Source organism: Narcine bancroftii, chromosome 10 (assembly GCF_036971445.1).
Source record: "Narcine bancroftii isolate sNarBan1 chromosome 10, sNarBan1.hap1, whole genome shotgun sequence".
In the NCBI taxonomy this organism is placed as follows: Eukaryota; Metazoa; Chordata; class Chondrichthyes; order Torpediniformes; family Narcinidae; genus Narcine; species Narcine bancroftii.
In genome coordinates, this window is record NC_091478.1 from 31,563,813 (window position 1) to 31,580,855 (window position 17,043).

Consider the following 17,043-nt stretch of genomic DNA (forward strand, 5'->3'; position numbering starts at 1 on the left):
CTGTGGCTGCATGTTGTCATGTAGAAGTCAAGAATGCACAGCAGATGCAGGTGTATTTGGCTCTTCAATGCACCCATTCTAACACCAAAGTTCATTCGTGCAGAGTTGAGCGTCAGATAGACTTTATATTAGTTCCGTTAGCTATGTTGAGGCTATCTTTTAATTTGTCTATTGAATCTCTGGATTGATAAAGTGTAGGTGAATGGCTTGTATTTCAATTTTATTTAATGCTTGTAATTAGTTGATCAGTTACATGCATTTCGTGAGCAAGTTTAATTTTCAAAAATACTTTTCCAATATTTTTGGAGACGGAACTTATAAATGGAAAAATAAAGAAATGGTAAATATATATATTTTTAAACAATTTTCAGTGCCAAAGTCACAACAAATAACAGAAATAATGGGGGGGAAACAATAACTCGCTGACTGAGGAACATGCTATCTATATAAAAAAAAGCACAATTATTATAATTAAAATCTGTCAAATATCTTAGACTGATAGATTAGATTTTTGGGTTCTAACAGGGGAAATGAATATATTAGTGACATCTTTCCAAAATTTCATAGAATCATGATTACTGTTCCAGCAGATTGGAAGATAGCAAATATAATGTTGTCATTTGAAGGAAAGAAAGAAGTGAAATAAGGGGACCAACATGCCAGTTAGCTGGGCACCAGCTGCAAAGTAAAGTGCTGGAATATGTTATTAAGGCTCTCAGAAAACCAATGTAATTAGGCAAAGTCAACATGGATAAAAGGGAAATCATGCTTCACGTCAAAATTTTGTTTTCAAGGATTTTGATAATTTAAATAAGGAATTTGATGATCGTCAGTGACAACTGTCAAGCAAGTTGACTTGTAAGTTAAAACAACATACTGTCCATGTTTGTACATTGTTTACAGTGTAAAAAGTGAATTGTATGCAAGATGTACTAAAGAGGGCAGGAAGATCTTGCAGCAATGCTCTTTCAATAGTTAGAAACCACATTTGTGGGGGACTCTTCTTCCTCAACATTCATCCTTCCACCCAACAAGAATCAAAGATTTGATTTCATTTTGGAAGAATCTCAAAGTGATTCACTGAAGGCTGACATGCCCTCTTTGAAATAGCATGACAGCTTTTCTAAATTTTATGGGCATGTAATGAAACCAAGGGAGTATACCCAATGCTAAGCCTACACTCTTTCCTTCTTTCATGTCTATTGTTTTCTTTTGGAGAAAAGGTGGCAGTTCTAACCGTTCTAAACATCTTGGAAAATTACACACCAGCTCTAATGCAAAATTTCTCCTTCAGAAAGTAGGCATTTTACTGTCTATAGATGGAGAACTTTTACAGCTTCTCCTTCAGAAAGTAGGCATTTTACTATCTATAGATGGAGAACTTTTACAGCTTCTCCTTCAGAAAGTAGGCATTTTACTGTCTATAGATGGAGAACTTTTACAGCTTCTCCTTCAGAAAGTAGGCATTTTACTGTCTGTAGATGGAGAACTTTTATAGCTTCTCCTTCAGAAAGTAGGCATTTCTGACTTAAGAAAACTAAGTTCCTTTAAGCCTGTTTTCTACCTTTACCACATCTGTTGACAGTTCTACTTTTGTTAGAGTTCATTTGCCGGACTCCTCATTGATGCTCCCAGCTTTGCTTACCTACTACTACTTGACTATGTGCTTAAGGAAATTATGTTGGAACTATATTTTCAACATGTCTAGTGTTGAATACTGTGGTTAAGAATCATGTTTGCAGATACCTTGCAGCTATTTACTTATTTTCTAATTCATTATTTGATCATTAAAACAAGATATACGATTGACCTTTTTTCAGAATATATGCTTTTGCTTGGTTCTTACATCACATCCATATCAGTAATATTATTGATTTAGACAAAAAGTTTAAGCAACTTTGAGTGAATTAAACAAATAATATCATCGCTATATTCTAATCTTGACAGTGTTGACAAGCTAAAATAAGAAATTTTAGAAATATGAATGTTCAAATCACAGCAGAAAAGTACTCAACATTTGTTTTGTCCTGATATATCTACACCCTCTAAAAATATTAGCTTCCAAAATGTTTTACAATTTTCAAATAAACTATCAAGCAAGTTCATACTACATAAATATCACACGCATCAAACCAGTCATCAGTTCAATCTTGCGATCTGTAATTTGACCCACCTAACTGTTCTTTGGTTCGCAGTGTGTTGAAACATGGTTCTGATATAATTTGGCAAAAAAGCTCCAACAGCATATTTTCATGGGTGTTTTGCATGTCTGTCTGATAGTAGATTTCAATCCCACAGTTGTTGTGCACCTCATTTCTCTGCTGGTACACAAACCATCCTCCTAGACATGGGGCAAAGGACAAAAGCAGTGACGGATTTCACCAGCAGAAACACATTCTAGTAGGATAAGAAATTACTTCATTACAATCCTGAAGTTCAATTCAAACTCCCATCAGTTATCTTTCTCAAGGAATACCACCAATCAGTGACATACTAAAGCAATACATCACTTCTAATCAATTTTCTTTTAAAACAAAGATTATGGTATTTACACATTATCAAACTTTTCTGATTTAAAAAAATTATAACCTTGTAACATCATTAACAATAGGACACAGATATTAAACAGTGTTAATTTTTCAAGAATTCTTAAAAATTTGATTTCCAGTTTATTTCTCAAATGATATTCATCAAATGTTTTCTCAATGCTATCAGTAGCAAAAACACACATTAATCAGGAAATGAAAAAAAGGAAACGATTCGAAAAATTCTCCTAAAATTAAGTAGATGCTCATGTTATTGATAGGTTTTCTGACCAGTGACCACCAAGATTTTTCCACTTTTTTTGCTGTATCATTTAACACGAAGACTTAAGTTGCTCATGAATTGTGATGCAATTACTTAATTTAGCTGTTGGATTCCCAATAACAACTAAGTCTACTTCCCCAGTTAGAAATAATTGTTTACTTTTTCTCTCAGTTGGCACCATATTTTATTTTGCTTTAGACTGGTTTTAACAGAAAAGAAAGTGCTTGGTCTATATTGGAGATAATTCCAAAATTAAGAAGAAACAACAGGTATATTATTACTAAATGGAGTGCGTGTAACTCAGGCAGAACATTTTTTTTAAAAAAAAAAGAGACCCAAGTGACTGCAGACACAGTAATATGGAGCAAGAATCAAACTACTCAAGTAGGTTGAACAGCAACTGAGAGTGGGGGTAGGTGGGGGAAAGGAATTCTCATCTTTTCGGTTGGATACCCTCTATCCTCGTAGCAATTAAAAAAAAAATCAGTCACTAGTAGCAATAAAAATCAGGACTTTTTTTTTAATTACAGCCTTCGTGATGACCAACAATATGAAAATTGGCTTAGAAATTATTCTACTGGTGTGGGCTAGCACAAGATTATTTAAAAGCTTCAGCCCTATGAAGGGCCCTTTAATTATGCTTTATTCTGATGTCTGACTGCAAGAAATTTAAAGACATTACAATCAATGCAATTTTGAATTCAAGTATCATAATTAAAATCTGTATGATATACACTATTGTTGGAAGAAATGTATTGTATATTTGGATTCATACGAGTCTTTGAAAAGCAAAAATAAAGTATTCCAAAAAAAGGTATCATAATTAAACAAACATAAGATAATATGTGATCAAGCAAGAGATATGAAAAGATTGCAAACTTAACATACGATCAGGAAGTTGCACTTCTCTGTATCGGGTAAGTTGACTGGGAAGAAGAGGCTTTGTACGAGCATGCTGAATCAGGGTATCTTCAACCATTTGTATAATACGCAAGGAAGTCTAGAATTAGAAGAACACAGTAAAATATTAAAACAAAATGACGAGTGAGCAACTCTATTTTAAATTGTATACAGTTTATTGAAGGTAATGGTCATTATCACTAATCAATGCAAAACTACTGTATCAACTGGAGAAACTGTAATAGATGAGTTGACAATTTAGCTCAGCCATATCTATTAGGCTCACTAGACAGTTAATAAGATCATATAGATTGCATAATTAACAGCACAATTGGTTGAGGTTGAAACTATCAACTTCTTTAAAATGCAGGTGGATTAAAAAAATGGTTAGGGTAGACTCTAGCATTTATTGGATTACAGATTACGGGAATGAATAAGAACAGAATGTAGTTAACAAATTTCTCCCCAGTAGCATATTTTATTTAATGCAATGACAAGGAGAGAAAACAAAGTAATATTTGTAGAACACAAGATCAAAGGTCATTAGTGCGGTACGGTTAGCGGAATGCTGTTATAGCACCAGCCACACGAGTTTGAATATGACGCTGTCTGTAAGAGTTCTCCCCGTGTCTGCGTGGACTTCCTCCAAGGGCTCTGGTTTCCTCTCACTCTTCAAAATGTACGGCAGTTGGAGGGTAATTGGGTGGCATGGGCTCATGGGCCAGAAAGGCCTGTTACTGTGTGATATGTCTAAATTTTTAAAAATTAAAATTTAAGTAGAGATATAACAGTGAAGAAGTGGACAGAAAAAAAATGATGGCTGATTCAATTAAGTCTTACTCTTCAACTACTTCTACATCAAAATTTACTTTTATTCAAAAGTTGCTCTATGACAGGTTAAAATAAACCTTTCATGCATCTTATTTATTTTAATTATTAATGTAAATGTGCAATATCGTGTTCTCTAAAAACAAACAAACAACTGTAATGGGCCGAGCAGCTCCATAGCTCACTGGGCTGAACCGTCACCTATGCGGCTGGCTGAGTGGCCGCGCAGTGGCCCTGGTCACTGCTCACTCACCTGGCCAGGTGGGGGGGCCGCATGATGCTGTGGGCTGGGTCGTGGCGCACTGAGGATTTGGGTACTCACCTCCAAGATGGCACAGGGCTCCCATCGTCTTTAAGACACACACCCTTCAGGTGAGTTGCAGGCATGGGGTGATGTCACTTCCGGTCCCGGGTGTCCAGGCCAGAAGGATTTAAAAGAGGAGGCAAATTTGAATAAAGAATCTTTGCTGACTAAAACTGTGTCTGGTGAATTCATTTAAAAGCTCTACTGGAGTAGTCGCTACACAAGACATGAACTTCTTTTAAATGAGTAGTTGATCTCCTGTGGTCTTGTATGCAAGAATTCAAAGAATTGAAATGATCAGATAAAGAAAGATCTTTAAGCTCAAGGTAGGATAACAAACTATTTCAGCTATATTAAAACTTCAACTGCATATTCAAGTACATTTTTCAGGTTTTTACTTACTGTTAAATATTCAGTAAAATGTGGCTTCCTTTCTAAGATTTTAAATTTTCAAAATAGTAGAAAGAGTATTTTAATCACATTATTTAGAAGTGTAAAATCACCATTATCCAGCTTTAAATCAACCAGAAACTCAAAAATTTGTGGAAATTAATACAGTATTTAAAAAGAAAACAAATAAAGTTTTAAATAAAAGTTTACAATAGTATATGCTCTCCGAAGCAACACACAACCTCTCAGGAGCAAATATTTAGCCAGTGGAGCATCCCAGTCATGCCCTGCCCATTTCATAGGCCATCCCCAGCAGCTGTTTGAATAAAGTTTCAGTAACTTTGTGTTTGAATAAAATGGTGGCACCTAGGATGAAGAGCTGACAAGTGCCGTTCGCTGCTGGGGCAACTTTCCCAAAGTGTCTCCCTATCCCTGCCTAGTAAAAGTCTTTGTCTCTATTAGTATGTTAAGTATATTAATAAGGCTATATCTGTAAACTTGGGGGAGGGCACATTAATTATGCAGTGGCATGGTTAGTGCACTGCTGTTATAACAAAGCTGTTACAGTGCTCGTGAATGGGTTTTGAATTTAAAGGAAGGCGTGCCGAGGGCCTGACCTCTTGCGAGGAGGTGAGTCAGGTTATGCAGAGATCCCGACCGAGACACTTGTGTGGAGGTGAGTTGGGTTGTCAGTGTGAGCAAGGTGTGTTGAGGGCCTGACGAGGACACAAGAATGAAGAGCCAGTTGATGCAGCTCACTGTTGGGCAACCCTCCCAAAGTGTCTCCCTATCCCTGCCTTGTAGGAGTCTATATCTTTATTAGTATTAGGTATATTAGTAAGGCTTTATCTGTTAACTTGGGGGGGGCGCTAATCAGTACAGCGACACGGTTAGCACAACACTGCTACGATGTCATTGACTGGGGGGGTTCAAATTTAAATTTTGTAAGTTACAGGAATTAGTTGATAAAGGTGAATTTTACCTAATTAAAGACTACAATACTGATTATTTTTTTCGAATTAATTACATTTTGCACTTTGGTCTTTTAAACAGTGTATTCTTAATGCAGGCGTATTAGTTAGGCGTTGTAGGAGTGAGTCTCAGTCAACAGCAAAATTCACTTTTCCAGTATCTACAATTCCCGTAGGTACCGGACAATGGGAATTTTACTTTAATTAAGCAACAACTTGTTACATCTTTCTGTACACTTGACAAAATTGATTGACAAACCGGTTTTGTTAGATTGCCATGGAGAAGAGCTTCAATATGCAGTCTTGATAATAATTGAGGTACAAATGCCTTGAGACGAAGGAGAGTGACATCTAGAACAGATTAAAAGATAATTAAACTTAAAAGCATATACATACTGCTGCAGAAAACTGATCTAGCATATCAGAGTGCCTTAAGCAATCAACAAGGAAAATGGAAACATGAAAAATATTATAGGACTCCGCCCCCCCCCCCCCCTTATATACAAATGTATTTATCTTTCATTCACATTGATTTGGATTCATACAACTTATCCAGACAGATCCCAAAGAGGCATCACAGAACAGCAAACATAACCAGCAAAAGGTGATGAGCATTTTATGGATTCTCACAGAAATATATAATGCTATAGGGAGGGCATCAGTACTCAGGTACCAAAACAAAGGAGAATGAAAGAAAAAAAAAATCATGCCTTTAATCAGAAATTAAATGGTATAAGCTGCTGGAGTCACAGCATACAGTAATTATGGCTTCTCTCCTTAGTATGAGTAATTACCTTTCTATTAGAACCCCCCCCACAGGAAACTATAATCACAAATTACATTCATGTTTGAATATCTGCAAAACGACATAATGTGCTACAGGTAGGGACTAGAGATCCTGAAAGAACAAATGGTCAGGCATATTTTGAGACGTAGTAATTTAATTGCATTATCAGAACCCAAAACAACAAATTATCTGTTGTAAATGCTGAAATAGTCAACTCTGCCAGTTTGGTAAGGGTCAAGAATCCCTCGTAGCAAAAGTAGAAATGGTCATGGCTGTTAGAAGTTAATGACTGCAGGCCTAGGATAGGAGATCCTTACTGTATCAGTTAATCAAATATTCTCAGCTACTTCATCAACAATTTTCCCTGTGTCACAAGGTTGGGATGTTTGCTGCACTAAACACACAATTCCACAATATATTCATAATTTAAAGAAGCCTCCTCACCAGAGGCATGGTGTACTGGAGAAATGTTCTAGTATTTTACCTTTGGACATATACACAATTTGAAAACACACTAGGGGCTCCCAAATATAGTACACCTCAGAGTCCCTTTGTTCTCACTACCCACCTGGGCAACAGCCTTGATTTTTTTAATCATTGTGTGGTACTGCTTTTCAAACCCTTTATTTCCCCCCCCCCCCCCCACAGTGAGTTAGTTGTCCAATAAACTATTGAAGAATCTAGCATCCCAAGGCTGGTTTTTCCACCTCATCCACCCAAAATCAAATAAATTCAGGTTGACTGAAAATTCGTAGTAGACCACAGTGTCAAGTTTTACCATCATTTTCATGCTCCATAGTGGGTGAGTGAAAAAAAAGGCATGGGGATTGAGGTGGTAAAAAAAAAAATCATATCAATGCATAAAGAATGCTATCCAAGTTTCAAATGGCGGTGCTGCCACACCCACTGTAGCAGCAGTACTGTCTCTGGTGCGGACCCATGGGGAGCAAGGATGCTCCTGCGGGGTCCAGCCACCCAGTCAATTGCCGTCGGCTCTACATGAGCTTGGAACGCCCTGTTGAAGGACCTGACAAGTGGTTTTATTTGAGATCCCGTGACCCTCTGGTTCTGTGCCCAAGATGACAGCGCCTATTAATTGGAAGCAGCCACAAGGGGCTGCAGACTCTGGGGAAGTGGAGGACTGGAGCAGGGCACCACTGGTTGGGAAGATCTGAGAAGGAGATGAACCATGGACTGTGGCCACGGAGGTGGACCAGTGAGGAGGCTCTGCGGCTGAGGGACCAGTGCATGCTGCAGGCTGCTGGCAACTCGAGGCAAGAAACCCACAGAAGCTACAGGCAACTTGAGGCAAGTAACCCATGGAAGTTGCAGGCTGCTGGCGACTCGAGGCAAGTCACCCACAGAAGCTGCGCTCTGCTGGAGACTGCTGTTGGGAGACTCAATCTAGGCCGTGGTCTGCTGGAGACGGGCTCAAACTGGCTGGAGGAGCACCAGGTATCAGAATTGGGATGTGAGGGGATGCTGAGGGCACCGAAAAGTCTATGACCGTGTCAGAGGTTCAGATCTGAAGATCAGTTCACCAATGGTTTGGACTGGACTCTGGGTGGCTGCGGAGGAAAATCTACAGACACTGTGACTCTGAGGAGGATCTCTTTTGCTTCTCTTTCTCAGACTTTGTCTGACGGCAGAAATGTAAGAGTCGCTTCGGCAATTTCTGTCAGTGGCAAATCTATCCGCCTTGCAGCAGGCAAAAAGGCATTTCATGTAATAGGACATTGTTTTATTACTATGACAATAAATTGAATCTTGATCTACACTTAAACCCAGAGTGCTTGCATGTAGATACTGGGTACCTGCAATTGGTGCAGTTAATTTTGACCTGATGAGATCCAAAAAAAATTCATTTATTTTCATCTGACTGCACAAATACAACCTGATGAAACAGCATTTCTCTGGATCATGCACATTATACACAATACATAATAATCACAAAAATACATAAAGATACAATTTAAAATAAAGATAAATATTTTGGGATGATTTGCTCTGTTACAGGATACTGTTCAATCTCACAGCCTGCAGTACGAAGCTCTTTCCCAGCCTGGCAATCCTGATTTTGATGCTCCTTCACCTCTTTCTTGATGCTAGTGGGTCGAAGATACTGTGTGCTAGATATAAAGGGTCATTTGTGATTCTTTGAGCCCACTTTAAGCAACACACCCAGTAAATGTCATCAATAGAGAAAAGGGAGACCCCAGTGATTAAAATGGCTACCCATGAATTATATTTCATAGATTTTAAAAGTGAACTTAATTAAGATGGATAATCTTTTGTTTCCTGGCTAACTTAATTTCTGCACTACAAAGCACCTACCTTCTAATGCTTCCTTGAGCTCATCTTTCGTCCATGCCACCTCAGTCATGAGCAATCTGAGGTAATACATGGCATGCTGGTGAGGCTGTTCTGCTCTAAAATTATTCAGAGACCGCATATACTAAAATAAAGAAAAACAGAGAACAATCATTGATCCTCAATCAACTGAGCGATGTTTACTACCTCAACAAAGAGATTCAAGTTAACTCTATTTAACAGAGAGATTAAAATTTTTGAGTATGAGTGTTGGTCATAGAATGAGTTGTGTTCGACAAGTCAAAAATTAAGTCATCCTTTTTCATTTTATAGAACTAAAAGTTGCAGAAGTGAGGATGAAATTCAGTTACTGTAATAGGAAAATATAATAGAGCTTCCAAAATAGAGCATCAAAAATATTGCAGTTATGGAAAATTTGCACTGCTCAATAACAAAGGCCACATTAACGTGTGGTTCTGAAAATCAAAAGGCCTGATAAAAGAAGAAACAGAGCGTCCTCTACATTGCTCCACCTTCCTTATGATGAAAATAACCTCTTCCTTATTTTTTTGGAATTGTTTTTAGATTTTAATGCTTTGTGCTTGGGTTACTAAAAATCTTTTATTACCCAAAAATTCAGTTCATCTTGCTTGAGTCCATATTCTCCTTCCTACCTCCCTCCTCCCCAAAAAAAATCAGCTTGTATCTTTGTATATTCCAGTTTCTTCTATTTATCTTCTATTTATTCTGCTATGACAAACAAGGATTACATCTCTATTCCTTGAAACCAGACTGTATTTCCAACACGAATCATAAGGACCACCTCCAATTTTGTGCTTTCTCATTTTTTTTGCTAATCATCAGTGAAGAGTCCTATTGTGTAAGTAAAAAGACAAGGGCTGGAGAAACTCAACAGGTCAAACAGTGTACTTGACATAGCAAAGAAAAAGATATATAACCAATGTTTCTGGCTTGATCCCATCAAGATATGGAAAAATGTTCGCAAGGATCTGAACAAAAAGGTAAGGGCAGGAGGGGTGGGGGGAGGAACATGGTCCCAAAGGCAGGAGGCAAGAAGTGGTGAAGGGAGGGAGGGCTCAGCAGCAAGCAGGGGGAGGTGAAATGAGAGGGAAGGAAATGGAGAGCTGAGGGAAAGAAGGGAAGAGAGGGAGAAAGGAGAGTAGGTTAGCGGCAACCAGAGAAGTTAATGCCATCTGGCTTGGAGAGTGCCCAAAAGGAAAATCAGGTTTTGCTCCTCCAATTTACAGTTGGTCTTGGTGGGATAGTACATGAGGGCATGGAAAGACATGTGAGTATGGAAGTGGGTGGAAGAACTGAAATAAAAGGTTCCTGTCGCTGGTGCGAGCAGAGCGAAGGAGCACAGCGAAGCTGCGGCAGAGCGAAGGGGCTCAGCTAAGCCTATTGCATTCTCTCTAGAAAATCATCTCAAAAGTACTTAAAGGAGTTGTTCATCTTACTTTTAACAAACTCTTAAGTACCTCAATTAAGTAGACATTATTTCTACTTTAACAAAACTCTCATGTATCATCTCAATTACGCCACCTCACTGCCTCGACATAAAGCCCTGGAACACCTGGACAGCAAATATGCATATACATCAGGATGCTCTTTATTGACTACAGTTCAGCATTTAACACCATCATTCCCTAAAAAAAAAATCAGCAAACTTCAAGACCTGGGAGTTAACACCCCACTGTGCAATTTGATCATGGATTTCCTCACCTTGGGGCCACAATTAGTGAAGATTGTTAAGAATATATCTTCCACAATCTTCATCAGTACCAGAGGACCACAGGCTGTATTCTTAGCCCTCTGCTCTACTCACTTCACACCTATGATTGTGTGGCTCAGTACAACTGTAACACCATCTACATATTTGCCAATGACACCACGGGTTGAAAGAAGGGAGGTGATGAGTCAGCAGACAGGAGGGAGACTGAAAACTTGGCTGAATGGTGCACTAACAACAACCTTGTACTCAAGGTCACCAATACTAAGGAACTGATTTCTGACTTCAAGAAAGGAAAGCCAGAAGTTAACAATCCAGTGATCAATGGGGGAATCAGAGGTGGAGAGGGTGAGCAAAGTTAAATTCTTGGGAGTCACAGTCTTGGAGGATCTTTCCTGGACCAAACACACCAATGGCATGGAGAAAAAAGCATGTCAGCACCTCTACTTCCTCAGGAGTTTGCAGAGGTTTGGTATGACACCCGAAACCCTAGAAAATTTCTACAGAAGTGTGGTGAAAAGATGCTGACCAGCTGCATCACAGTCTGGTGTGGGGACACTAGTACCCCTGAGTATAAAGCCATCCAAAAGGCAGTGGACACAGCCCAGGACATCACAGGCAAAACCCTCCCCACTACTAAATACATCTGCAGAGAATTCTGCCATCGGAGAGCAGCAGCAGTCATCAGAGACCCTCACCACCCAGGAAAGAGGTCTAGGTGCCACAAGACTCGCACCACCAGGTTCAGGAACAGCTGCTACCCCTCACCATCAGACTCCTCAACAACAAACTGAATCAGAGACTTATTTAAGGATTCTTACTTGTGCATCTTCTTGATTTTATATTTTATTCTCTCTGTATTGCAGTTTGTTTACATTTGTTATGTTTACATGTACACACTGTGTACAGTTTTTTTTTGCACTACCAATAAGTGGTAATTCTGCCGCGCCTGCAGGAAAAAGGATCTCAGGGTCGTAGGTGATGTCATGTATCTACTCTGACAATGAATCTGAAATTACAAGTTCCAAGAGCAGTTTACCCAAGGGATGTTAATTTGATAGGCCTGAACTTGCTTTGTTTCTCTCTCCCATTCTTGAATAATAGATGTAGTAGCTAATTTTCAATCCTAGTTACAGCCTTGTAAATCTTTTCTACACTCATTCATTTCATTCAAACGGACTCATGTTTAATTGATCTGTAACTTATTAATCTTCAAATTTTAATATTGGGGTGAGAACCAAGTCATATTTTCCCATCATTATTTTTCAAAAGACTGTTTCTGGGTTCAGCATTATGCTTGTGTCATGAGCAATAATGAGCCCATATCACTTACTTTTAATAAAATTCATAGAACTATACTTAGACTTTTATATTACTTGCAAATGAAACCAAAAATATCCAACTGGGTTGCAAGTAAAGTAATTGAATATTCTGAAAACAGGGGTGCAATTTGTCAAGATCTTTAAAAGCCTGCATTCTCTTCATATCTCTTCTGTTTACACTATGATTTTTTTTCCCCCACATTCATTTCAAAACATTACACAGTAAATGGTGGGACAGACTTTGGTGAGTGTTTCAAAACAGACAGACTTCAGGGTACAGGTACACAGTTGCATGACTGTGACAACAAAGGTAGACATGCTTGCCTTCATCAGTCAGGACATTGATTACATGAGCTGGGACATCATGTAACAACAGTAAAGATGGTTGGCAAGACCACACTTGGAGTATTGTGCACAGTTCTGCTCTTCACCTATGGGAAAGAGGTCATTAAGTTGGAAAGAGTGTAAAAAAGATTCACAAGATGTTACTTGGCCTGCAACTCTCAAGATATTGGAGGGGCAGGATAGGCTACACTTTTCCTTGAAGCATAGGAGGCTGAGAGATGGGGAACCTAAGGGAGGTTTATAAAATCATGAAGACATAGATAAGGTCACTGTTACAGTCTTTATCCCAGGGTATGAGAATTTAGAAATTGAGAACATTGGGGCATACATTCAAGGTGAAAGAAGATTGAAAAGGGTCCTGAGGGACAGCTTTCTCCCCCACACACAAAAGACTGCGGATATACGGAAGGAACTGCCAGAGGAAGTGATAGAAGCAGGGATATTGAGACAAGTAAAAGGATAAGAACGATTTGGAGGGAAATGGTCCAAGCACAGGCAAGTGGAAATAGCTTGGGTAGATAACTTAGCATGGACACGTTGGGCCAAAGAGCCTGATTCCATGCTACAAAACTATGATTTAAAGAATATTTAATTTGGTGGCATAGTCAACACTAGTACAACACTATTACAATGCCAGCGACCTGGCTTTGAATCCAGCTCTGTCTGGAAAGAGACATAAAACAAATGATGTCGATGCTAGAAACTAGAAATTTAAGAGAAAAAAAAAAGATGCTGAAAATATTCAGTATTTGTGGTTCAATAAAGCTATTTATTGATAACTAAATGCAAAAGATCCAAAACCAAAAACTTTGATTTCACTCCATAAACCACCAAGCTGTCAGGTATTTTCAACCTTTTCCACTTTAATTTCAGTGTTGTCTGCTTTATTGACCAATCTCATCCAGAAACTACAGATCCTCACAAGGCAGAAACAGTTAATTGCAAAGGGCAAATTCTCATAACTTATAGCTACCATCTATTTTAAAGATCCTACCAAAGCAAGAGATATCCAGCTCTTAGTCGTAAAAAAAAATGTTAACAAGCCCTTCTTCCCATCCAATCTGACCATCAGCCACTCATTTACATCTATCCTACATTAATCCCATTCTTTTAAAAATACGCCCATACTACAATGTTGAAGGAAACTGCAGCACCCAGAGGAAACCAACCCTGTCACATGAAAAACATACAAATTTCACACAGACAGCAGCACCCAAGGTCAGAATTCAATTGAAACGTCAGGCACTGAACGAGCAACTCTATCCTCAGCCTTGAATGTCAGCATTTTCTAATCTTGATTGAAGCAAGAGAACAGAGGAACAGAAGATATCCAATATGAATACGTCATGATATACCTAATTGTTTTAGAATATAGTTTCTTTCTACAATTTATAAATTTAGAGTTAGTGAAGATAGAATTTTCAGAATCTAGTGCCTTTACTTTCATTAAGTAATAAATTCCACTCCTTTACTAATTTCTCTCAAATGCTTTCAAAAGTCTACAATTAAGTCTACATTTTTTATACAATAACTCCAGCTATTTATCATCTATCAGCATTGAGCATCTCGGATTCAGTTTCTGCGTAATTCGCTCTTCTGAAAGTTCAAACTGAAATTTGGGATGAACACAATTTTCATTTTACAGCCTCTTCTATTATTCTTTGAATTCACCCTAAAAGAATGCAATACCAAGAACTTCAAATAAATCTTTAGTGTAAATCCTTCCCCTTGGCTGTTCTACCTCATCTCAAATTTACAAACACCTGAAAATCTCTTGCATTTGTTTTTGATGCCAGTTGGAGTTTTATACTTATTTTTCAAAATAAACATTGCAAAATTGAGGAATCTTTAGATTTGTACATAATCCTGACAGGATTATTTGACGAATCCCTACTTACAGCTTCCTTGATTATTTCAAATCGTTTCTCGTCAATGTCAAAGGTGGCCATCTTCTCTATTATCTTCTTCAGAATGATGTGCTGCTTGTCATTATAACCTTTCACAGACAGCTGTTGGCAAGCACAGTCTTGTTATTTCTTGCATGAAAAATCTCAAACAGAAACATTTCTAAGTCTTTTGAACTTCAGCCATGCTAAATTTAGTGTACATTCAGCAGACTTTCCAGTTATTTGCACATTTATTATAATTACAGAAAATTTTGAACAAACATCATAAATTATGGTTTAAAATGCATCTATAATCATTTTGATTTGAAATACTTTGTCCAAACATAAAGCTTCATGACCAAAGGAAGGAGAGGAAAAGATTTATTTTCCAAAATACAATTGCGCAGCATAGAAAAGGGCCCTCTCACCCAATGAATCTGTGCCAATCCTTTTTACACTCAAAATATTTTATTCTTCCTCATTCTAATTGCCTCTTTCTATATTCAATTACTCACCTATAAACGAGGAGTAATTTACAATGGACAATTAATCTACAAGCCCCCACATCATTCAAGTGTAAAAGGGTTCTGGAGAAACCCCACAAAGTTACAGATAAAACATGCCAACTCTACACAGACGACTCCAAATATCAGGATAGAACCTAACATTGCAGCAGCTCTATTGGCTGCACCACATTGCTATTTAAATTATCTTATCTAAAAAAAACCTTCAAAAATTGTGTTGTCGTGTAGTTTGCAACCTACCAAAGCTAATAAATTCCCAATACTCCTTTTATGCTCCAACCTACCCATGAAATAACAACTCTGTTGTACTTTCTTCTTACAGACAATTTGTCAGTGTTTCAAAAGCCAAATGAAAATACCCTAACTCAGTATTTCTCAACCCGTACTCCATGGATTTGTTTTAGGTGGTCCCTGGCAACACAGTTAGACAAATATTACTGATATAATATGTAAAACAAGGTTGGAAATTTGACCACACAAAAACCCCAGAAAAATTCTCAAAAGACATTCCCACCAATATAAAACAAAACTTCTGGTAATCTTGGAAGGGATCAAGATACCCAACATCCCCTCCCCACTTCACTGGTGCTCCATGTGTTTATTAGGTGGTCCACAGTAATACAGGAATAGTTAAAGTGGTCTGCAGGTGGGGGAAAAGCTCAAGAACCACAACTGTAAGCAACTTTATCGACTCCTACAAGACCACACGAGAACTGCACAAGATGAGTTTCCAAACAATGGTTTGCTAAATTACAAAGTATCCAGAAAAAAAGCAAACTGTATCCACGTCAAGATAAAAAGTCAACATTAAAACTACACATTCACAAACACTTTTTAAATGAGCCACTTTGCAAATGTTACCAACCCCCAAACCCTCAGCTATTTAACAACTCACACCACACATTTTTAATTTCTTCCACTTATACAAGATAAAATTCCAGTTACTGCATAGGTGCCAGTTATGATGACGGTGGAATCATTCGATATTGACACAGTTTAATTTCTGTTAAACCCCACATCTTGAGTATTCTGATTAGGACAGTGCAATCAAAAGCAACAGACAGAAACTGTATGGTCAACAGATAGGCTTAAATTGGGGTACTATGCCAGATTCCTCGAAGACCAGCTAACATCAATGCACTCACAAAATTGAGCTATTAGCCAATGTACCAGGCTCCTCCATCAGAATCCTTGGCTACATCTGCACTGGAGCAGACCCACAAGAATTGTTCTTGGAATCACCCAAGTGCCAATACATCAATTTATAAGTCCCTCAAAACAATGCCTTAAATCTAACTATTATAATCTGCTTCATGGATTTCTTTTGTCCTAACTAAAAGTCATAAATTAAGACATTAACTAATAAAGCAAATGTCCATTCTATCTTTACTTCCTCATATATTCATTCATAGTTCACTCATGTATACAAATTAACCTGGCCAATGTTCAGATTTGACTGTAAAGTGGCAAGAAATAGTCTCACCATAAGAGACATACAAGTGTACTAAATATCAGAAGCAGAATAAATCAGAGAGAGCTAAACAATCCAACAAATGATCATTTAGAAACTGCTTTTCAACAGTCACAATGTTGACAGACAATTAAGCAGCTCAATCGAACAGTAGGTTCCAAGAGCAACACACAAAGTTCTGGAGGTATTCAGTAGATCAGGCAGCATCCGTGGATGGCAATAGACAGTCGACATTTCAGGCTGAAAACTGTTCATCAGAAATAGCAAGAGCTGGGCAGACACCTGAATAAAAGGATTGGGGGTGTGGGGTGAGTAACACAGGCTGGGAGGTGATATGTGAATATAGGAGGAGGGAGAAGAAAGGAGCTGAGAAGTGATAGGTGAAAGGGGCAAAGGGCTGAGAAAGGGCATTCTGACAGGAGGAAGAATGGGGGTGGAGGACTGAAG

At 38.2% G+C, this 17,043-nt stretch overlaps 1 protein-coding gene across 7 annotated transcripts in view; it reads right to left on the reverse strand.

The window, feature by feature from the left end:
• The window catches only part of ide (insulin-degrading enzyme), a 110,656-nt gene that overhangs the window by 30,300 nt on the left and 63,313 nt on the right, over positions 1-17,043 (reverse strand). For all 7 annotated transcript variants that reach the window (XM_069900529.1, XM_069900528.1, XM_069900526.1 and 4 more), the window contains 5 exons: positions 14,614-14,724; positions 9,323-9,443; positions 6,461-6,552; positions 3,697-3,808; positions 2,174-2,341 (listed from right to left, as the gene is read on the reverse strand). In XM_069900529.1, coding sequence (XP_069756630.1) covers positions 2,174-2,341; positions 3,697-3,808; positions 6,461-6,552; positions 9,323-9,443; positions 14,614-14,724 — 604 coding nt within the window. The remainder of the gene's footprint in view (positions 1-2,173; positions 2,342-3,696; positions 3,809-6,460; positions 6,553-9,322; positions 9,444-14,613; positions 14,725-17,043) is intronic.